Genomic DNA, 23,518 nt, shown 5'->3' with positions numbered 1-23,518 from the left:
TTTCTTTACCAATCATTCAGTGTTGTTTCCCTCTAATCCTCCCCAAGGGATTTATCAACAAGAACCTGGGTTACCCTCACCTTCTGCAGTGGGTCACTACAGCACTCATCTGCTATTGCATGTTAAAATTTTCAGCAATTCTTGACATAAAGACTGGAACTTTCCTGTTCCAAGGTCATCCCAGTGCCTAAGAAATAAAATGATGCCCACTTTCTCTCTTTTCCTTCACCAAAACATAAAGTATTTTTCTGCAGTGAAACAGCTTCAACAAGAACTGATCATGTACCCACTCCAGAATAAACAACTTGCAGTGTGATTTGGGGGTCATTCTTTAAGAATGGGTGTTTGGTTTCTCTGAAGCTGAAGACAGAATTAAATCCAACTCATAACATTTCTAAATAAATGGACCAATAAGCAAATACTGCAGCAATTAAGAAAGAAAATTTTAAAGTATTTCCACCTTCCTCTCCATGTGTCCAATGCCTGCCCCAAGAAAATCAACAGAAAATCAAGTTTCCTGATTAGATTTTCAGAGAATAAAAGTTATTCATCTTCTTTAGATGGTTTGGGGCTACAAATCAAGAGTAAAAGTATTTTAGATACCAGTAGGGACGTGTACCCATAATATATCTGAAGAATAGTATTTAAACTACAAACCTGTGCCAAATTCCTCCAATAGGTAAGTCGTTCATAGAGCAGAAGGGTTGTTTCTAACCTCTGTGAGAACTGAGACCAGCAGAGTGTTCTGAATGCTGCTGAGGAGGTTAGACAAGTGAAAGTTATTTTCAGTCTTTGTGAACCTTACGAGATGCTTATGGGAGACAAACCAACCAGATTGGCCTCACTTTTAAAATAAAGGGCTATGAGCTGACTAACACCACACGGGAGTAAAATTTTCTAATTATAACAGGTAATTTCACACGCTCATCAGCTCAACACTCCATAGCAGTCAAAAAAGCACAAATTTTACATCTGCAGAGCAGAAAATCATTAGACTACTAGGTATATTCAAGTCATCTCCACAGTGTGAAACCTATGTATAGAGATGGTTTCCTTGCTTCAAGACATGATACAGCAAAACTGGAAAGGGGCAGAGAAGAGCACTGAGAAGGATTGAAAGTACAGAACGGTTTCTGGAAACAGAACCACCAGGAGAAAGGTGGTTCAGGCGGCACATGCTGCAAGTCCACAACATCACCAGAGGACAGGGGAGAAGAGCACGGATTAACCCTTCGCTGCCACTCACAGTACAAGAACTACAACTGTGGGGGTATCAAACGAAACCAGGTGCAGAGGGAAAAAAAGCCGGAGCCGTGGTTGCGGGCGGCGCCGATCCTGATCCCGCCCCGCACTTGGCGCTGCCCCAGGGTCTGCCTGGTCGGGCCGCCGGGAAGAGAGGGACTCGATGATCCTTGTGTGTCCGCTCCAGCTCAGGATACTCAGTGATTTTAAGAAGGGTCGCTCCCAGCCCGGCCGCAGGTGTGCTGCGGGTCCCGAGGAGCAGGTAAGGGCAGCCAGCCTGGCGGGGCCGGAGCGCCGGGGCCGCTCTGGAGGGCGGCCCGGGATCGGGAGCGGCGCCGCGCACCCGGCGATTCTCCTTGCACGTGTTCTGGATGTTTGTCACCGCCAATCTCTCACTTGAGTTCTCAGGCTGTGACAGATTATCAAGAGTGAAGCTCCCCAGCGCTCCCCAGCAATGGCAGGTAAGAGCAAATCCGGGCGAAAATGCTGCTCGCTCCAGCCCTGGGTGCCTTTGGGACACTGAGGTCTTACTTTTCCAAAAGTCTGAAATTACCTTAGTAAGTGATGCCTTGGAAAACTCCAGTCTCTCCAAACCCTTTGCCCAAGTGCCCTCAGCTCCACCAAAACAGAAAAAATTAGGCAGCTTTGCAGAATCAAACTGAGCACCTTGGGGAGATTGTCCATCTCCAGGCACTCCCTAGAGCTCCCTGTTTGCTAAGAGCTGGTAGGGACAGCAAAGAGGCAGCTGCTCCTTATACTCCAGAATAACATATTGACAGGAGTTCAAAAAGTTTGTACACATGTTGAATTTATGATAGCATTTGACCTGCAAGTTTTAATTTTCTTTTTTTGCAGAACTCTTGTTTCATGGACACTGTACATCATCGTGAAATAATTACCTCTTATCATTTAAGTTAAAAATGTGCTGTTGTTTCATGGAATATTCAGTTCTGCTTCTACTAGTTTTCCCTGAAACTGGAAACTTGCCTGTTACCCAGCAAGTGCTGCTCCAGGCTGAAGCTGTGTCCCAGAGAAAATGACCTCAGGAGATGCCTGAATGTTTGTCTTGGGAGTCAGGAAATAGGAGCTGCATGTTTTGCAAACCTTGTCCCTTGTCCCAATAATCCCTATAAATTTGGCTCTCTGGTTATCTATAAACAACTCCTACGGCATAGAAAATATTCCTCTTTCCTTGTTGATTCAATAGGCGGGGCTGTGTTGTGCTGATGTAGGGCAGCGTGACCTGATATGGAACACCCCCTCTATGCACTGGGCTCCACCTAGGAAAGCCCAGTGTAGCACAGAATTGCTGCGCTGGGCACATGCAGCAATCAGGGCCTCAGGGGCCACTCAGTGCTACTGAGCAGGAGTCAAATGCTGCCACTGTCACTGCTTTCACTGCTTCTGTGTCCTTGGGAAAAGACACCACAGAAGGAGCAAGGAGTGAGCCCCAACTCTACAAACTGTTCTGCACCTGCCTCCCGGATTCCAAATGGTCTCCTGGTTTTCTTTCTGCCTCCAGGGAAAAAAGTCCTGATAGTGTATGCACATCAAGAGCCCAAGTCCTTCAATGGATCTTTGTTGAAGATTGCTGTGGAAGAGCTGACCAAGCAGGGCTGCAGTGTCACCGTGTCGGATTTATACGCCATGCAGTTTGAGCCCAGAGCAACAAGGAATGACATTGTTGGTGAGCCCAGCCAAAATATGCCTCTCTCAAAAAACAGTGACTTGTAAGACCTCCTTCAGGTGTCAGAAGACTGAAAAAAGTCTCCCCCACGCTGAACAACCCCAACTCTCATTCTGGCTTGGTAGGAGAGGTGCTCCAGCCATCAGATCCTCAAGAGATTAGTAAGAAACAAAATTCATTAATAAGAAACTTATCCATGACCATCTGCATTCCTAAAAGTCCACTCCTGAACATGAACTTTGTATCACAGTGAAATTACTGACAGGAAAAAAGTCATTAGCACGTGTCCATAATCAGCCTCCAGAGACCATTTCTCATGGAGAGGAAATGCCTTCAGATGCCCTTCTGGGACTTAGTTTAGTTACAGTTTAGTTCACGAGGCTACAACTGCCCCTGTCTTCTGCTAGAGACTGATGATCTGCTAGTGGAATCAGTAGAGCTGATTCCCAATACTGGTCCCCCATCCCTTGGGGAATGTCCCAGTTATAGAGGCTGGAAAGCAGCTCCATAGTTAAGCTTACAAGTGCAGGATGGCCTCAGCAAGCCCTAAGGCAGAGGCAGAACAATTCACAACATTCTCTTAAATCTTCCACCTGCATCCCCAGAGTCCTGAGGCAAGCTTAGGTCCTCATATTGCACTTCCTGTGTTGCTACAGGAAGATGAAGCTTTAGAACTCTGAGATCCTATGTTCCTCTCCTTTTTAAAATCAAGTGGCCATCAGCTGGGTTGATGCTGAATATCCAACAAAGAGAAAAAGTAGGAAAAATGGAAAGCAGTAACTCAGTTTAGAACTGTGAATGGCAACCTGCATTCAACTCTTATCTGGCACTGATACTGCACAGGGGCCAAGGAATGACTTTTCAATTCTACCCACAGGTCACCTGCACAACTCAGAAGCGTTCAATTATGGTGTGGAAACCTGGGAAGCTTACAAGAGAGGATGTTTGTCCAAAGATCTGGCTGAAGAGCAGAAGAAAGTGCGGGAAGCAGACCTGCTGATTTTTCAGGTCATTATTTTAAACAGAATTCAGTTGTGCTGTTGACTTTAGGTAAATGGTACAGTAGAAACTACAGGTCAGTAGTACAATTATCTGGGTCATTACTACAGTAAATCCAGTAATTGAGTAGCACAATGATGCAGGTTGAAAACAACAGCAACCCCAGAAACTCCCCAACACTGGGCCAAATTTCCTGATGGATGCACAAAGACATATGTGACCATGGATAGCAGGCAGGCAGGCAGGCAGGCAGAAAGCAGAGGAAGGATTATTTCCTGGGCAAGGAGCTGGGGGCAACCAGCAAATCAGGGAATTGGGCTTTCCCAAGTTGACTGTTGTCATTTGTTGCTGACTTGCAGAAACACTACTGGGAATTGATAACAGAGCTTTACAGCCCATCTCTGTTCTCCATTATGCCAACTCTACAAATCACAAAGTATTGTGGAGGGAAGTAGTAGCCTTACATTTCTCTGTGTCCCTGTTAGCCTTAGACATCTCTATATATATTCCTCTGTCTAAAGTTAAATTAAATTTAGGTTGGCCATATATCAATTAAGCATTTCACTCTAAGTCATTTTCACACTATCACTTCCCATATAAGAACAGTAAGACATGCCCTGAAGGAAGTAGTTGCCGTCTACGTTTCATGTGTAAAATGCTATGATGAATTGAGTGTGTTCTGGTGGAGAAAATACAAAAGAAATTTTAAAAGCCTCTAAAGGACATGATGAAGGAATTCTAGATTTGCTACAGACTAAACTCACTGTTTGTAGTTACAGTGGTGGTTGCCCAGTTTCCATTTTGTCTTCACCGTGTATTAAGCCAAGTGTGGTTACTTGTTTATAGAATTTCTCTATTTGCAATGTGTACAAAGGTTTAAGAGTAGTGATGCAGCCTCGTATAAGAGCCCATTAAGCAGTCAAGATAATGCCATGGATATGATAGCTTTGGCATGCAGTCCCATGGACTAACTGGAAGATCTAGAAACCAAGGGTCCAACTGTTAAAAAATTCTTTTTCTTCTCAGTAAAGGGATTAGGGGTCATGAAAATAAGGCTTTGAAAATAAGTCTTTCCTATGATGCCCTGGCATTTGTCAGCAGACTGTCAGATCAGAACTGGTCACCAGATGTCAATCCTGCTAATACAATAGTAGTTTCTTTTGCCTTTCAGCCATAGGAGACATGATTCTGTATAGCCTTAAATCAGAATTAAATTGCACCCACCAATTCATCACATTACTACTTTATTCTGGATGGAAGCCCTCACATGCACCACAATGTTGGTGTGCTGTAGACACTCAGGTCTGGCCCTGTGGTTTACCACAAACAGAAAGCACTTTGGCTTCTTTTGCCAGCCATAGTTACTACCTCTACTGACAGAGAGCTGGAGAAGGTACATACAGGATCTGAGCAGGTTCAGAGGACAGGATTTGTCCTATAAACCCGGCCTAAGGGTGGCCCAGACTCTCTGTGCTAACCAGATCATTTCTCTTTGCCTAGTTTCCCTTGTTTTGGTTCAACATGCCTGCAATCCTGAAGGGCTGGATGGACAGAGTCTTGGTCCAAGGCTTTGCTTACGATTTGTCAAAGGTTTATGATGATGGTTTGCTTCAGGTATGTTTTTGGAATTGTTTTACTAAGGTCAAGGCTTGCACCATATTCTATGGGTCCTTGTTCATTCTTTTCCATTGTAGCTGTTTAGAGCTCTTACTTTTCACTGCTCTGAAATAATGCTTTGGTAATATGTTGTGTGATTTTCTGGCTTCTTAACACAGTCTGGAGGGTAAGAAAATAAGGAGACTGCAGCATTTCCTAAAGATTTACACTATCTCCTAAAGACCTTTATTGGCCAACTATGTGGGCTTTATAATTTGTTAGGAGTATTAGAGTATACTGTGGTATCATACAGCTTGGAAACATTTTATATCAATCCATTTTCTGTAACTACAGCAGTCCTGGAAGTCTAGCACTGCTCTTACCTGTAATGATTGACATGCTAAGTGTCAAAGTCCTGTTCTGGGATTAGATGTCAAAGGTTGGACTTGAACTATAAAACTTAATCAGAAATCTGAAATACTCAGAGTGTGAGCCTCTGTCACAACTATCTACTCTGAACCTTTTCCTCTCTGTAGCTTTTAATTTGGCATGAGAAGTATCTCTCATTGTCAATTAATACATTTTTAATTCCCCACAGCACTGAGAATATCCCTGAAAATGCTGGCCCACTATCTCTGATAGATTTTATTTGCTAACAAATGCAGCATCAAAAAACAGTCAATATTAGTTTCAATTTATTTCAGTGCATGTTAATCTCTGTTAGTTCAGATGTTCTTAACAATTTCAAATATTTAAATTTCTTTACATTGAATAACTACCTCACTGACATAAATAGGTATAATCCCCAATGGTCCCAGTACAGGCTCGAGACATTTGGGATACGGCACTGGAAAAATGTTAGCTCGATTACAGAAGCTAAAACTGAGATGAGAGAAGCTGAGCACCTGGCTAATACCATAATCACAGGAGCAGAAGAAACATGGTGGTTAAGCAAGCCCAAGTTTGAAGAGGGTTTTTAACAAAAAATTTCTGCAGAGGACAGGAATAGAGATTTTTCACAGTAACAGAGGGCTTTCCAGACACAGTTTTCCAACTGTTGCATAAGGAAGAAAAAGGATCAACCCTCCTTCACACAAGGGTGTCAGACACATAATTTATTTTCTTTTTAACCCATCTCTGCCCAAAGTCCAAACACTCAGTCCATTGATGTAATTGTATGACATCAATCATTGCCTCAGAATTGCCAGTCCTTGGAATATCTGGGGAGAAAGTGGACACCCCCTCCTCTAGAAATTCATGCTGTCCAGGTTCCCCCAAATATATTTGGAACTATTCAGCCACTCTTCTTTAAACGTGTCTAATTCAAGCACCACTTTCCTAATTCTAGGACAAATTATCCTTGTTTTCTTTCACTACGGGAGGAAGCAAAGAGAATTATGCAATCAGAGGTGATATTCGCTATCTCCTATGGCCCATGCAGGTATAATATATGAATATTTGGTTACTATTTGCTTTAACTTCTACTATTCCAGCTATTTATAAACAATTGTTTTATTGTTTATTTTATACAAAACATAATAAGAAATAATTAAGTTGCCTGCTCCAAGCATCTGCAGGTTATAAACTCGACTCTAAAATCTTGAGATTACTTCAAAGGTCCATAGAGTTTTAAAGCTGTTTTGTCCCCCTTCCTCCAGCTTGCAATGTGGGGAAATCTTCTGCTGTCAGCTTTTCCAGTGTGTCTGCTGTTACAGGATTAACTTTAGCTTTAGCATGCAGGATTTCTGTTTGCCGTGTTTACCCAATTTGTGAAGGATGTCTCCTCCTCACTGAAGTTACCAGCTCCTTACCCCTGAGGAGCTGTCCAGCCGCACAGTTCACAAGTAAATGTGACAAAAACATGAAACACAACTCAAAATTCAGAAATACACAGAGGGAAAATGGCAAGCTGAACTTCCACAGGCACTAGACATCATGCAGGTTCATATGGCTAAGCCAGAGGCAAAAGCTTAAAAACCAAACAAAAAAAAAAAAAAAAAAAAAAAAAAATCCAGGAAATCAACATGGAAGTAGATGTGAAACACACTGCAGTTCAGGAACAATCTGAGATTCAAACAACACAGTGAACTTTAGACTGTCCCTTATCCTTGCAACTTGAACAGCATACAGCATACAAAGAGGACAGTCCTGTGTGTTTAACAGCAATTTATTTCTCTTCTGATAAATGCACAGGTTTAGAGAACCTGGCTGATATCGGATCAGAGAAGCAGAACAGATTTGAATCTTCCATGTTCTTCAAAGGAAAATAAGAGTAAATATTTCCTGAGGCATTTCTTTCTTTGTTTTGCATCCAGCATGGAATCATGCACTTCTGTGGTGTCAAAGTCCTTGAACCTCACATCTGTTATGCTCCAGAGAATGTCTCTGAGGAGAAGAGGAAGGAGATGCTGGCTGCCTGGACCCAGCGTCTGAAGACTCTTTGGAGGGAAGAACCCATAAACTGCTCTCCTGAGTGGTATTTCAAGTAGTGTTCAGATGCAAGACTACAAGATTTTTCTTTTCTCCATTCTTTTTGATGCTCTATCTAAATATCTGAACACTAATCTCCTAATTCAAATATATTTTAAGAATTTTCAATACTGCATCTAGCGGTTTCATTGACTACAGTGCATTTATCTTCAATGATTCCCAAGAGGATTCCTTCAAGGATGGGTGCAAAACTCTTTGTGTTATTCTCTCTGCTCACATAAACACCGTCATCCTGCCTCCTTGTGGTTGATAGCACACATGATATTTCATGGCAGATTACACCATTGCTGCTTGTCAAAGAGTACAGTATATGGCCAAGTTTATTTTAACACTTTTTTTCCTTTATCATGGAATATCTTGCCCATACCCAACTTGTCATTTCAAAGTCACTTGTCATTGGTTGTGAAAGCTTTTGCCTTGGAGCAACAAAACCAATTATGAGTAGTGTTGCAAAAGGATGTACTATTGCAAAGTGTCTTACACAGGTGGAGAGCCTCGTGGGCAGCCCCAGGATTTCAGACATATTTACAAAGCAATGTTAAAGCCATAACAGATACCAGAAAGGTGAAAAAATTGCAAATTTTGTATATTGCTATATGCATGAATTGCCTTCCTTTGTAGACTACAACTTCCATTTGTAAAGTATGCAACTTCCTAAAATCAAATGGACTTCTCTATTTTGATTACCCTTTGTAGAGACAAAATGGAATCCTAGTTTTTTCCTGCCCTCTCACATCAGTCACCTCTTCCAGTTTGCTCCTGTATGAAGTGAAGGGCCACATCCAGCAGGGACGCAGGAAGCAGAGCTGCCCCAAGCAGTTGCAGATGTCTGCTGTGGGGCATGTGAGACAAAGTTTTCAGATTCCAGAAGGCTGCTGCTGTTGCAATGCTTTGGAAGCCATCAACTGTGAAGTGGCAGTGGGTGGTGAGCCAAGAGTTTTGTCCCTATCCTGATGTTCTTTTAGTGTGTGCACTTGTTTGTGCTTAGTAAGGAGAGAGAAAAGAAGTGCCAGTATTGCAGTCTTAGCAGCACTGGAAGTATTACAGACATTTTGAACTAAAGAATAATTGTCCTTCTAAATCACATAACACTAAAAGTCAAATGTCACTCTGCCAAACCAGCATTGATTTCATGAGAATGGAGCTGGAATCAGGTGAGTGACTTGTAGCTGCACTTCAGGCTGGGGAGAAGGGTATAAAGGAACGTGCTTTCCGCTTCCATTTAGTCTGGGTATTTGCTTTTTGTTGCTGGTGGTCCTGCTCTCCCACAGATGTCTAAGTAGTGGTCTGATCTTTTTGTATGACATTTTTTTCCAGAAATCATGATGGTATTTCTTTTATTTGATGTTCTGAAATGGCAGGTCAAACATGCTTGCAATTGCAGAACAATAGAAGAAAACAGATACCCATCTGAACTATGTTACCAAGAAGCCTAGAGAAACCAAGACTGATGTCTTGCAGTAAGGTGCTTTTAATCCAGGTTTCAAAAATCCTGATATTTAAGGCAGGTGTTGTTCATTCTGTGGTTTAATATTTGGTTCCTGAAGCAACATCACTGAGGTGAGCTGCCAGCTTGCAGAGGAATATACTTTGTAATAAATTATTCATCAAAATAATCCTCTCAATGTCAATCCTCTCTCAAATCCTCTCTACACATACACCCTTGTATTTCTGCCATCTGTTGCTAGGCCACTGCTCAGTATCTATGGGAAATGTCAAGTAGTGCTCTTTTGAACTTAACTGCAGTGAAAAGTTGTGACTGCAGTCAGTCACCAACCACAGTGGTTCCCAAGGCTCTTGGAGCCTCCCATTCTGCATTCACACTCCCCAGGTGGATGCAACCCTGCTCCACAAGCATCAGCCTTGTTAGTTGCTGCAGTTTCTCCCACCTCAGCTCTCTGAGGGGTTTAGAGAAATACGAGTTTTGGTGCACAGATGATGCAAAATTAACTAAGAACACAGCTTCTTTCTCTAAAATAAGCTCTACAGCATAATATCTTCATGACTGTTGAACAACGGGGGAATCAATCAGACCAGATAATGCTTTACTTTTAGATTAAAAGGTAGATAACACAAAAAATATAGACAAGTACTTCCTCAGAAATACTAGGAAAAATACTTTACTCTTGCCCACCAATGATCCTCCTCCCCAGAGGAGGTATAGAGCCCAGAATTAATTTTCTAGCATTGAGTCATCTCCTGAGCTGGAAACCTCCTGTGTGAGAGAGCACTCATTCTTGCTGGGCCAGGCAAAGTGTTAAGCCAGAGACAGCCAGAGAATGAATACACTCAGGTTGCTACAGATCTTAAAATTCATCAGTGAAATGGAGAGGAAAAAGTCTCTAAAGAGATACCTGGCAGCAAACTACAGGAGGAGAGAAAGGAGACTTAAAAATTAAACCTGTGTTGGCAAAGTTTACTACTACTATCCAGCCCTTAAATTAATACCAGGAAAACAGGTACAAAGTCACCTTCCCATTATGGCACAAGCTTACTGTGATTGGATTTTTAGTTAAGATTAAGGGATAAGGAAATCATCTGGTTACCATTGGTAACCATTTGGTCTATCACTGTGGAGATTTGATTCTTTTTATTCATCAGTCCCTATAATTTTTCCAGTGGTGCAATGAAACCTGCAAATTTCACACACAGAGTTTTCATCCCACTGGAAAAAAAAAAAACAAAAAAAAAACCAAAAAAAAACCACACAGCTACATGTCAAAGGTGTGACCTCTAAATGTAAATAGACGCCAATAACTCCCTTTCTTTACCTAGTACACGCTGGAAAAAACCTTTCGAACCAAGCAATTTTTATAAATTCAGCCATCTCTCTTACTGCCTTCAGCCCCATCATAAATAAATACAAAATTAGAAAAACCAAACCAAAAGACAACTATGTCAAATGTTATCAAAAGCTTCCTGTAATGTTTGGGACTGCAGGAGAAGATCAAAACTGCACAGCTGGCCCACCAGAGATACCACATCTGTATTTGCATTTGCTTTATTTACCTGACAAATGTCCCAGACTCTCTGGACTGCAGGTTCCATAAAGCTCTCCTTGTGATACCTCACAGTGTGGATGGACACAAAATTGCAGCATTTAAACTACAGTGAGCTCAGTGTGACAAGTCAGCATTTGGTCCTGAGTCTCCTCTTTACAGTAAGTGTGATCAGCCCTTGCATCAGGAGCTGTCGGAGCATTAAACTCCAGTTTTGTCTGAATACCAGCTAATCCAGCATGGGTGGAAAACAGGAATGTACTGGTCCTGCATCAGTTCTACTTGCTCCACTGTCAACTTCCATTTTTTCCAGGGGAAACGACTGCGCTTGGTTTTGGGGTTTTTGGGGGGGTTTGGGGTTTTTTGTTTTGTTTTGTTTTGGGTTGTGTTGTGTTTTTTGTTGTTTTTTGTTTGTTTGTTTGTTTCTGTTTATTGGTGATGGTGGTGGTGGAGGTTTGTTTTGTTTATTGGGGGTTTTTTTCTTTCTTCTTTTTCCTAAGGTCTCAGAACAAAGCTGTTTATTCAGTTTGCCCATCATAGGGCAGTTTTGATACTCAGAGAGAAAAGTTCTCCTTGAAAGTGATCACCAAGGCTGTCCTATCTCTCCAAACCCAGGGCCGCCCGCATCGTTCCGTGTCCCACCTGTCTTTCCCATGCGACACCTTCCAGAAAGCCAGAAGGGAGGAGCCCCTGCTCCCAGCAGCCTTGTGTGGGCCAACACAAGGCACAAAGCAGACAGTGCCATCCCTGGAAGAGCAGATAAGGGTAGATGGATGGTTTAGGAGCTCTCATACTGCATTGCTGAGAGAAATGAAGGACAAGCTCTGTACTTGGAGAAGAGCAGAGACCCAGAATAAAAAAACCTATCCAGAGATGATGTAGGTGTCGCACGCTGTCACAGCGGCGGAGCCGGAGCGGCGGGCGGCGCCGATCCCGATCCCGCCCCGCTCCGGCGCTGCCCCAGGCCCGGGGCCGCCGGGAAGGGCCGCTCCAGCCCCGCCGCACATGTGCTGCGGGCCCCGGGGAGCAGGTAAGGCAGCCCGGGCTGCGCCGGGAGCGGGGCGCCGGGGCTGTTCCGCAGCCGCTTTCCATAGGCGGCACGGGACCGGGAGCGGCGCCGTGCGCCCGGCGCAGCCCGGGCCGAGGCGGCCGTGCCGCGGGCGCCCAGCGCCGTGCGGCGGCCGGAGGAGAGGGAATTCCTGCTCCGGGGCCGGGCCGAGAGCCGGCGGCTTCCCTCCGCTGCGGCGGCCGCGCTTGGACAGTGCCCGGCTGTGCGTGAGTGCCCGCAGCCACACCACGGCACATCTCCGCTGAAACAGCGATTCTCCTTGCACCTGCTCCGGGTGTTTCTCATCGCCAATCTCTCACTTGAGTTCTCAGGCAGTGACAGATGATCAAGAGTGAAGCTCCCCAGCGCTCCCCAGCAATGGCAGGTAAGAGCAAATCCGGGTGAAAATGCTGCTCGCTCCAGCCCTGAGCGCTGGGTGCCTCAGGGTTGAGGCCTCTGGGCCTTTGGGACACTGAGGTCTTACTTTTCCAAAAGACTGAAATTACCTCAGTAAGTGATGCCTTGGAAAACTCCAGCCTCTCCAAATCCTTTGCCCAAGTGCCCTCAGTTCTACTGAAATGGAAACAAATCAGCATTTTTGCAGAATGAAAGTTAGCACCTTTTGGAGCTTTTGATAACGTGCAATCACTGAGCTCCATTTGTTGAGATCTGGCAGAAACAGCGAAGTTGTAACTGCTCCTGAAATTCCAGAGTAGAGTAAGGAGCAGGGATTTAAAGAGTTTATAGACACATTAAATTTATGATAGCATCTGACCTGCAAGTTTTAATAGTCTTTTTTGCATACCTCTTCTTTCATAGACATTAGGTACCCATATCCAGAAGCTGCGGCACAGAGAAACCGAGTTCAGGAAATGCCTGAATTTTTGGGTTGGCAGTCAGGAAGCAAGAGCTGCATATTCTGCAAACCCTGTCATTTTCAATAGTGCCTGTGAATTTCCCTGTCTGGTTATCTATAAACAAAAACCCCATACAAAATCTTTCCTTTGTTTCTCTGATGAATGATTTTTAAGAGAATTATAAAAATTGTAGGACCTATGCTTAATAAAGCACACAGTGGAGCTCTTTGAGCAGAGTCTTGTTATGTGCCTCTCAGATATTTCATACTTGCACAACTGCCTGGACACTCAGTTTACCTTGAATCCACATTGACAACAGTTTGAAATATACATAAGAATCTCATCTTTGAGGAAAAAAAACCCTTTTGCTCTGTACAGAAGTAATTGTAACTGTGCTGAAGTGGGACACGAGCATCTTTAATCCCTATCTTTAATGTCTGTGTTGTAACTTGCACAGCACTGAAATGAAAGATCAGGAAGGGAACCACCACTGCGGTAGGAAGGTGTTCCAACCTCTAAGACACTTCCATGACACTTTTGGGCAATCTATCTGGCAATGCTTTTTGGATGGTAGTGGAATCAGACCAACAGAAATGTTGTCTCAAGAGAAGGGGCTGTATTGTGCTGATGTAGGGCAGCGTGACCTGATATGGAACACCCCCTCTATGCACTGGGCTCCACCTAGGAAAGCCCAGTGTAGCACAGAATTGCTGCGCTGGGCACATGCAGCAATCAGGGCCTCAGGGGCCACTCAGTGCTACTGAGCAGGAGTCAAATGCTGCCACTGTCACTACTTTCACTGCTTCTGTGTCCTTGGGAAAAGACACCACAGAAGGAGCAAGGAGTGAGCCCCAACTCTACAAACTGTTCTGCACCTGCCTCCCGGATTCCAAATGGTCTCCTGGTTTTCTTTCTGCCTCCAGGGAAAAAAGTCCTGATAGTGTATGCACATCAAGAGCCCAAGTCCTTCAATGGATCTTTGTTGAAGATTGCTGTGGAAGAGCTGACCAAGCAGGGCTGCAGTGTCACCGTGTCGGATTTATACACCATGCAGTTTGAGCCCAGAGCAACAAGGAATGACATTGTTGGTGAACCCAGCCAAAATATGCCTCTCTCAAAAAACAGTGACTTGTAAGACCTCCTTCAAGTGTCAGAAGACTGAAAAAAGTCTCTCTGAAATCTTCCCCACGCTGAACAACCCCAACTCTCATTCTGGCTTGGTAGGAGAGGTGCTCCAGCCATCAGATCTTCAAGAGATTAGTAAGAAACAAAATTAATTGATAAGAAACTTATCCATGACCAGACATCTGCATTTCTAAAAGTCCACTCCTGAACATGAACTTTGTATCACAGTGAAATTACTGACAGGAAAAAAGTCATTAGCACGTGTCCATAATCAGCCTCCAGAGACCATTTCTCATGGAGAGGAAATGCCTTCAGATGCCCTTCTGGGACTTAGTTTAGTTACAGTTTAGTTCACGAGGCTACAACTGCCCCTGTCTTCTGCTAGAGACTGATGGTCTGCTAGTGGAATCAGTAGAGCTGATTCCCAATACTGGTCCCCCATCCCTTGGGGAATGTCCCAGTTATAGAGGCTGGAAAGCAGCTCCATAGTTAAGCTTACAAGTGCAGGATGGCCTCAGCAAGCCCTAAGGCAGAGGCAGAACAATTCACAACATTCTCTTAAATCTTCCACCTGCATCCCCAGAGTCCTGAGGCAAGCTTAGGTCCTCATATTGCACTTCCTGTGTTGCTACAGGAAGATGAAGCTTTAGAACTCTGAGATCCTATGTTCCTCTCCTTTTTAAAATCAAGTGGCCATCAGCTGGGTTGATGCTGAATATCCAACAATGACAAAAAGCAGGAAAAATGGAAAGCAGTAACTCAGTTTAGAACTGTGAATGGCAACCTGCATTCAACTCTTATCTGGCACTGATACTGCACAGGGGCCAAGGAATGACTTTTCAGTTCTACCCACAGGTCACCTGCACAACTCAGAAGCGTTCAATTATGGTGTGGAAACCTGGGAAGCTTACAAGAGAGGATGTTTGTCCAAAGACCTGGTTGAAGAGCAGAAGAAAGTGCGGGAAGCAGACCTGCTGATTTTTCAGGTCATTATTTTAAACAGAATTCAGTTGTGCTGTTGACTTTAGGTAAATGGTACAGTAGAAACTACAGGTCAGTAGTACAATTATCTGGGTCATTACTACAGTAAATCCAGTAATTGAGTAGCACAATGATGCAGGTTGAAAACAACAGCAACCCCAGAAACTCCCCAACACTGGGCCAAATTTCCTGTAGGATGTTCAAAAACATGTGACCATGGATAGCAGGCAGGCAGGCAGGCAGGCAGAAAGCAGAGGAAGGATTATTTCCTGGGCAAGGAGCTGGGGGCAACCAGCAAATCAGGGAATTGGGCTTTCCCAAGTTGACTGTTGTCATTTGTTGCTGACTTGCAGAAACACTACTGGGAATTGATAACAGAGCTTTACAGCCCATCTCTGTTCTCCATTATGCCAACTCTACAAATCACAAAGTATTGTGGAGGGAAGTAGTAGCCTTACATTTCTCTGTGTCCCTGTTGGCCTTAGACATCTCTATATATATTCCTCTGTCTAAAGTTAGATTAAATTTAGGTTGGGGCCATATATCAATTAAGCATTTCACTCTAAGTCATTGTAATTTTCACACTATCACTTCCCATATAAGAACAGTAAGACATGCCCTGAAGGAAGTAGTTGCCGTCTACGTTTCATGTGTAAAATGCTATGATGAATTGAGTGTGTTCTGGTGGAGAAAATACAAAATAAATTTTAAAAGCCTCTAAAGGACATGATGAAGGAATTCTAGATTTGCTACAGACTAAACTCACTGTTTGTAGTTACAGTGGTGGTTGCCCAGTTTCCATTTTGTTTTCACCGTGTATTAAGCCAAGTGTGGTTACTTGTTTATAGAATTTCTCTATTTGCAATGTGTACAAAGGTTTAAGAGTAGTGATGCAGCCTCGTATAAGAGCCCATTAAGCAGTCAAGATAATGCCATGGACATGATAGCTTTGGCATGCAGTCCCACGGACTAACTGGAAGATCTAGAAACCAAGGGTCCAACTGTTAAAAAATTCTTTTTCTTCTCAGTAAAGGGATTAGGGGTCATGAAAATAAGGCTTTGAAAGTAAGTCTTTCCTATGATGCCCTGGCATTTGTCAGCAGACTGTCAGATCAGAACTGATCAGCAGATGTCAATCCTGCTAATACAATAGTAGTTTATTTTGCCTTTCAGCCATAGGAGACATGATTCTGTATAGCCTTAAATCAGAATTAAATTGCACCCACCAATTCAACACATTACAACTTTATTCTGGATGGAAGCCCTCACATGCACCACAATGTTGGTGTGCTGTAGATACTCAGGTCTGGCCCTGTGGTTTACCACAAACAGAAAGCACTTTGGCTTCTTTTGCCAGCCATAGTTACTACCTCTACTGACAGAGAGCTGGAGAAGGTACATACAGGATCTGAGCAGGTTCAGAGGACAGGATTTTTCCTATAAACCCGGCCTAAGGGTGACCCAGACTCTCTGTGCTAACCAGGTCATTTCTCTTTGCCTAGTTTCCCTTGTTTTGGTTCAACATGCCTGCAATCCTGAAGGGCTGGATGGACAGAGTCTTGGTCCAAGGCTTTGCTTACGATTTGTCAAAGGTTTATGATGATGGTTTGCTTCAGGTATGTTTTTGGAATTGTTTTACTAAGGTCAAGGCTTGCACCATGTTCTATGGGTCCTTGTTCATTCTTTTCCATTGTAGCTGTTTACAGCTCTCACTTTACACTATGTTGTAGTGTATCAGCCCTACTTCACACAAGGGTGTCAGACACATAATTCCTTTTCTTTAACCTCTGTCTTTCCAAAGACACGCAGTCCACTGTCTAATTGTATGACATCAATCTTTGCCTCAGAACTGCCACTTCATGTAAGGTCTGAGAAAGAAGAAGTCACCCTCTTCATTAGAAATCCTTGCTGTCCAGGTTTGCCTGAATATCTCTTGAACCATTCAGGCACTCCTCTTTAAATATGTCTTAATTAACCACAACTTTCCTAATTCTAGGACAAGTTATCCCTGTTTTCTTTCACCACGGGAGTAAGCCAAGAGATATATTCAAAAGAAGGTATTGGTGGTGATATTCGCTATGTCCTGTGGCCCATGCAGGTATAATATATGAACATTTGGTTATTGTCTATATAATTTTTTATTATTCCAGCTATTTTTAGCAATTGCTTTATTGGGTATTTTTTAGATATGAAATATAATAGTTAATATTCAAATTGTCAGTTCCAAGGATCTGCAGGTTGTAAACTGTTACCTAAAATGCTGGGATACTTTAAAAGTCCACTGACTTTTAAAGTTGTTTTGTCCCGCTTCCTCCAGATTAGAATGTAGAGAAAGCTTAACACTGTGAGTCTTTTCAGTTTCCCTGCTACAGGATTTCCTTTAGCTCAGTCACGCAGTCATGCATTTCTGTTCCCAGTGGTTTCCCATTTCATTTAGGATGCAGGGCAGGAGGGGAGCCACACGTTACCCTCGCAGTAACAGTCAACACACAAAGTTAGCATTCCTCTTCTAATTGCTACTCTTTTTTCAGAAGTACCCAGCATGGTTTGGGAAATACAGGTGGTAAGGCAAGTTTTGCCAGCTTCTTCCTGATACAAGAGATGAGCCAAAATTCCATGGTCTTCCCACACTGTTATCAGCTGCCTGCTCCTGTGGAGCTGTCCAGCTGCAGAGCTTGCAGGTCAACTTGGCAAAAATGTGAAACACAGATCTAAATTCAGAAACACAGAGGGAAAATGGCAAGTTGAGCTGATTCCAGAGGTACTAGTCTTCCTACAGAAACCTCAGCTAAGCCAGAGGGAAAAAGTTTAAAAAAAAAAACATTTTAGAAGTAGATGTGGAGCACTGCAGTTAGAGACCCATCTGAAGAGTTTCAAACTGAACAATGAACTTTTGTGATCCTTGCAAACTGAACAGTGAACAGCTCCCAAAAAGAAAAATTCTACGGGATTAGCAGCAGTTAAAAATAAATTCCCCAGAGCAGAGGAAATGAAGTTGCCCTTTGAGTATCTTGTGTGCTATTCTGCTGAATGCCTTCAATAATGTCTGACTGGATAGGTGGTGAATTTCTGCAATTTATTTTCCTTCTCCTGATAAATGCACAGGTTTAGAGAACCTGGCTGATATCAGATCAGAGAAGCAGAACAGATTTGAATCTTCCATGTTCTTCAAAGGAAAGTAAGAGTAGATATTTCCTGAGGCATTTCTTTCTTTGTTTTGCATCCAGCATGGAATCATGCACTTCTGTGGTGTCAAAGTCCTTGAACCTCACATCTGTTATGCTCCAGAGAATGTCTCTGAGGAGAAGAGGAAGGAGATGCTGGCTGCCTGGACCCAGCGTCTGAAGACTCTTTGGAAGGAAGAACCCATAAACTGCTCTCCTGAGTGGTATTTCAAGTAGTGGTCAGGTGCAAGACTACAAGATTTTTTTTTCTCCATTCTTTTTGATGCTCTATCTAAATATCTGAACACTAATCTCCTAATTCAGATATATTTTAACAATTTTCAATACTGCTTCTAGCAGTTTAACTGACAACAGTGCATTTATCTTCAGTGATTCCCAGGAGATTCCCTTCAAGGATGGGTGCAAAACTCTGAAATTCTCTCTGCTCACATAAACACCGTCATCCTGCCTCCTTGTGGTTGATAGCACACATGGTGTTTCATGGCAGATTATACCATTGCTGCTTGTGAAACAGTATGTGGCCACATTTATTTTAACACTTTTTGTACCAATTGACACTTCTTTTTCCTTTGCCAGGGAATATGGTGCCCATACTCAACCTTTAAAAGCCCAAGATGGATTGTGATAGTGCTATATTTGTGCCTTGGAGCAACAAAAACCACGTTATGACTAGTGTTGCAAAAGGATGTACCATTGCAAAGTGTCTTAAACAGCTGGAAATCCTTGTGGGCAGCCATAGGCTTCTCTAGATTAAATCTAGGCTTCTCCAGATCCTATCTATATAGCAATATTAAAGCTATGACAGATGCCAGAAAAAGAAAAAAATAAATATGTATGTAGTGATATGTGCATTAATTTACCTTCCTTTGTAGACTACAGCTCCCTTTTGTAAAGTATGCATCTTTCCAAAGTAGAGAGAAAAAGGAATCCTGTCTGTAGCCTGCCCTCTCACACCAGTCAGTGTTGGTGTTTGGGTCTGGAGGGTGTTTGCTTCCCCTCCAGCATCAGCATCAATCAGCTTCCTTGGAGATCTCCAGCACCAGCAGATAGTGAGGCAGAGCACTAACCCGAAAGCCTGCAGATGCACTGTCTGTATATGGGTCAGGATCTATGGGATAAATGAATTGTCTGGCTCTTAATATCCAGGATTTTTACCTGGAAATGTAGCAGTGTTATTTTTGTGCTTTAGAGTTGTTAACCCTGTTTGTGCATATGGCAAGGGGGTGGGTTTCTCACTTAGCTACTGAATTTCTTGCTTTGACCAGCTCACCTAACAGCTGCCTTTGCACTTTGATATTAAAAGACTGTGGCCACTGTAAGAACCCATTCCCTGAGTCCCTGTCAAAGACAACTAAGCCTCTATGCATCTGCCATACCTGCTTTGTGGCAGTCTTATCACACCCCAGCCTTACAGTTCCTTAGGGACTAATTGGATAATAAACATGCTGAACCCAAGCTCTGGAGGCTCTGTGTAAACTGATACACCAGGCTGGGAAATGCCACCACAGGAAAAGGTCAGTCTTCCTGTTTGCTCCCATATGAAGCAAAGGGCCACATTCAACAGAGACATTTCCCAGGAAGCAGAGCTGCCCCAAGCTGTTGCAGATGTCTGCTGTGAGGTACGTGAGCCAGAGTCTTTAGGTTGCAGAAGCAGAAAATTTGCTTTGTCTCAACAGCTTTGTTATAGGAAAAGGAAAGTGAAAAGGAATAAGGAAGAAAGTACTACACATCTAAGTTGTGGAGAAAGCAGATTCATGCCTTAAAGACTTAAGGAGAACAACTTAAAGTTACTGAAAGAAATCTGAGCACAAATTTTAAAATTGCATAGAAGAGAAATCATCCTTCTATTCACTGTGTTCAATTAGCAGACTATTCAGGAAAGAAGGAAATTGAGGTAAAAGCAGAAGTTGCAATGTCAAACCAATCTTACTGCTTGGGATCAATTGCAGAGCTTAGTGGGGTTAACTATTAGATGAAGAATGTCAGACTGACCTGTATGTTGAGGATACTGTGCTTGACACTATCTGGCAGACACATGCCAGCTCCCACACATGGTAGCACTAAGTTTAGTAAGTTGGTTGAGATTTGTAGTACAAAGTATGTGAATGTTGAGATTAATGCAAGTTCAGTTAAAGTTGAAAGAAAACTAATGGGCTTATTAAATTCTCATTAATACTAAAATTGAAGACTTCTGCTCAGATAAATTCATTATTGAGAAAAGCACTAAAAATGTACCAATCATTTTGTCCATTTCAAGAGAATCTTTCCTTCTCCTCTATCAGAATTAAGACATTTCTCTGTAAATTCAGTTTGCATTTCTGGATCAGTTTATTTTCCCTATTCATTTAATGAATTAATGTCAAAACTGGCAACACCAACCTCCAAGCACATACAAATAAATGACAAATAAACCTCTTTCTTTGCATAGTGATTGTTGGCAAATCACCACTGAATGAGACTGACAAGTTTTTAACCAAGCAATTCTAATAAATTCAGCTATCTCTCTTCCCATCTTTAGACCACACCTTTGGCCCCATACCCAATGCAAAGCTAAACAGCAGAAAAAGCAAACCAGACAAACCAACTGACCATAAAAAGGGGAAAAAAAACCCTTAGAAGTCAAATGTAATCCAAAGTTTTCTGTGATGCTTGGGCTTGCAGAAGACAAAAACTGAATAATTGGCCCACCAGAGATGGTGGCCAATTATAACATATTTCATGTCTATATTTGCATTTGCTTTATTTACCTGACAAATGTCCCAGACTCTCTGGACTGCAGGTTCAATAAAGCTCTCCTTGTGATACCTCACAGTGTGGATGGACATAAAATTGCAGCATTTAAACTACAGTGAGCTCAGTGTGACAAGTCAGCATTTGGTCCTGAGTCTCCTCTTTACAGTAAGTGTGATCAGCCCTTACATCAGGAGCTGTCGGAGCATTAAACTCCAGTTTTGTCTGAATACCAGCTAATCCAGCATGGGTGGAAAACAGGAATGTGCTGGTCCTGCATCAATTCTTCTCATTCCACTGTCAACTTCCGTTTTTCTTTTTTTTCTTTTTGCAAAATCCTAGAAAGAAGTTGTTTATTCAGTTTGCCCATCATAGGGCAGTTTCATAATCAGAGAGAAAAGTTCTCCTTGAAAGTGATCACCAAGGCTGTGCTATCTCTCCAAACCCAGGGTCGCCCGCATCGTTCCGTGTCCCACCTGTCTTTCCCATGCGACACCTTCCAGAAAGCCAGAAGGGAGGAGCCCCTGCTCCCAGCAGCCTTGTGTGGGCCAACACAAGGCACAAAGCAGACAGTGCCATCCCTGGAAGAGCAGATAAGGGTAGATGGATGGTTTAGGAGCTCCTATATTGCATTGCTGACCATCAAAGGAAAAAATTTAAAACATAGTTGTGGGCTGATGCTGCCCTACCACGTTGATATGCTGCTGCTCTTCTGTCACTACCACTTGAAAGTATCATAGGGAATGCAACAGTTCTCGAGAGTGGGAAAGATCATGGTAAAGACATTAGACACTCGTTATCACCAAACTTTTCAAAGAGGAATGGCAGTGGGAAGGCCCTTCTGTAAAGAAGCTGTATTAACTACATACCTGACATCCAGAAGAGGCTGAACTACATGATTTACAGTGACTCTTTTGGTTACGTATTCCTGCAACTGTCCCTAGGGCTGTCATCTGTGTTAGTAACTCTGTTGACAAACAAACTCCTGCCTCGGGCCTTCCTGAACACAAAAAAATGCCCACATATCCAGCACTAAATATTCCATAGACAAAGGTATTTCCAACGCCTTGAAGTCCCACCCTGCTCTCAGAATCAATAGCATCAGCAGGTTTTCAAGGCTCATAATGCCCAGAGAGCTCAGGCAGTGACAGGATCATGGTGTGGCACTGATCGGACTGCCCAGATAGCTTGGCAGGTGACAGAGTTACTGTGTGGCACTGATCACAGCCCCCAAACAGATGGACCAGCATCAATGTGTGGCATCAACCCTAGTGCCCAGAGAGGTGAAGCAGAAACAGGGCTACATTGTGGCAGTGATTGAAGTGTCTAGGGAGCACAGGAATCTACAAAGTTGATTCTTGGGAATTATCATAGCGCCCAGAGATCTCAGGCAGTGACAAAGACATGATGTGGCATGGATCATAGCGCACAGAGATCTCGGGCAGTGACAGATTCTCTTGCGGCACCAATCAGGGTGCCTAGAGAGCTGAGGAAGAGACAAAGTCACTTGTTGGCAATTATCATAGTGCCCAGAGAGCTGAGGCAATGATGGAGCCACCGTGTGACACCGATCACAATTTTCAGAGAGCTCAGACAGGGACATATTCTCTGCTGGCACTGATTGTAGTTCCTGGAAGACTGGAGCAGTGCCAGAGTCAAGACATAGCACAGATCAGAGTGCCCAGAGCTAAGGCAGTGACAGAGTCATATTGTGGCATTGACGGGATCGCCCAGATAGATCAACAGGTGACAGAGTTACGGTGTGGCACCTATTGCAATCCCCAAAGAGATGGAGCAGCAGCAGTATCAAGATGTGACACTGATCGTAGTCCCCAGAGAGCTGTAGAAGCAACAAAGTCACTTGGCAATTATCGTAGTGCCCATAGAGCTGAGGCAGTGGCAGAACCATTGTGTGGCACCGACTGCAGTGCCCAGAAAGCTTAGGCAGGGACAGATTCTCTGCCAGCACTGATCGCAGTGCCCGGAGGGCTGGAGCAGTGACAGAATCACGGTGTAGCACGGATCAGAGTGCCCAGAGAGCTCAACAGGTAATAGAGCCACTGTGTGGCACGGATTGGAGTGCCCAAGCATCTCGAGCAATGACAGTCACCATGCAGCAGTGATCGCAATGCTCAGAAAGCTCAGACAGTGAGAGAGCCATGGTGTGGCACCGATTGGGCTGCCCAGATAGCTCAACAGGTGACAAGAGTTATGGTGTGGCACCCATCGCAGCTCCCAAAGAGATGGAGCAGCGGCAGAGTCAAGATGCGACGCTGTTTATAGTGCCCTGAAGGTTGAGGCAGTGACAGGGCCACAGGGTAGGAGCAACTGGTGTGCTCAGACAGCTCAGGAATCCACGAAGTCACTTCTTGGGAAAAATATAGTGTCCTCACAGAGCTGAGGCAGGGATAGAGCCTGTGCGCCACCAATTGCAGTGCCCAGAGAGCCCGGGCAGGAACAGATTCTGTGGCGGCACCGCTCGCATTTCCTAGAGCACTAAAGCGCTTAATGCAGTCAGTGGGCGGCACCCGCGCCGCTTCGAGCCTTCCGAGCCGCCTCCTTCGCTCCGCCTCCTCCGG

At 43.6% G+C, this 23,518-nt stretch overlaps 2 protein-coding genes across 5 annotated transcripts; both read left to right on the top strand.

Annotated features, from left to right (window-relative positions):
• Window positions 1-1,620: 1,620 nt before the first annotated feature.
• NQO2 (N-ribosyldihydronicotinamide:quinone dehydrogenase 2) lies at window positions 1,621-8,129 on the top strand. The gene is made up of 6 exons (XM_077790854.1): window positions 1,621-1,703; window positions 2,765-2,929; window positions 3,807-3,937; window positions 5,429-5,542; window positions 6,873-6,965; window positions 7,840-8,129. Exons 1-6 carry the CDS (start codon window positions 1,697-1,699, stop codon window positions 8,011-8,013), a joined length of 684 nt encoding a protein of 227 aa, XP_077646980.1. The 5' UTR covers window positions 1,621-1,696; the 3' UTR covers window positions 8,014-8,129.
• Window positions 8,130-11,944: 3,815 nt separating this feature from the next.
• Window positions 11,945-20,624, top strand: LOC110478241 (ribosyldihydronicotinamide dehydrogenase [quinone]-like). 4 transcript variants are annotated; one of them, XM_077785967.1, is made up of 7 exons: window positions 11,945-12,043; window positions 12,394-12,446; window positions 13,842-14,006; window positions 14,887-15,029; window positions 16,527-16,640; window positions 17,021-17,122; window positions 18,252-20,624. In XM_077785967.1, exons 2-7 carry the CDS (start codon window positions 12,404-12,406, stop codon window positions 18,423-18,425), a joined length of 741 nt encoding a protein of 246 aa, XP_077642093.1. In that variant the 5' UTR covers window positions 11,945-12,043; window positions 12,394-12,403; the 3' UTR covers window positions 18,426-20,624. The 4 variants fall into 4 exon arrangements, with proteins under 4 accessions (XP_077642093.1, XP_021400451.2, XP_077642100.1 ...); XM_021544776.2 differs by having other exon boundaries at window positions 11,952-12,043; window positions 14,899-15,029; XM_077785974.1 differs by having other exon boundaries at window positions 11,972-12,043; window positions 12,387-12,446.
• Window positions 20,625-23,518: the final 2,894 nt, after the last annotated feature.

Source organism: Lonchura striata, chromosome 1, assembly GCF_046129695.1.
Source record: "Lonchura striata isolate bLonStr1 chromosome 1, bLonStr1.mat, whole genome shotgun sequence".
NCBI classification, from domain to species: Eukaryota; Metazoa; Chordata; class Aves; order Passeriformes; family Estrildidae; genus Lonchura; species Lonchura striata.
This window is presented reverse-complemented; position numbering and strand designations above follow the sequence as displayed.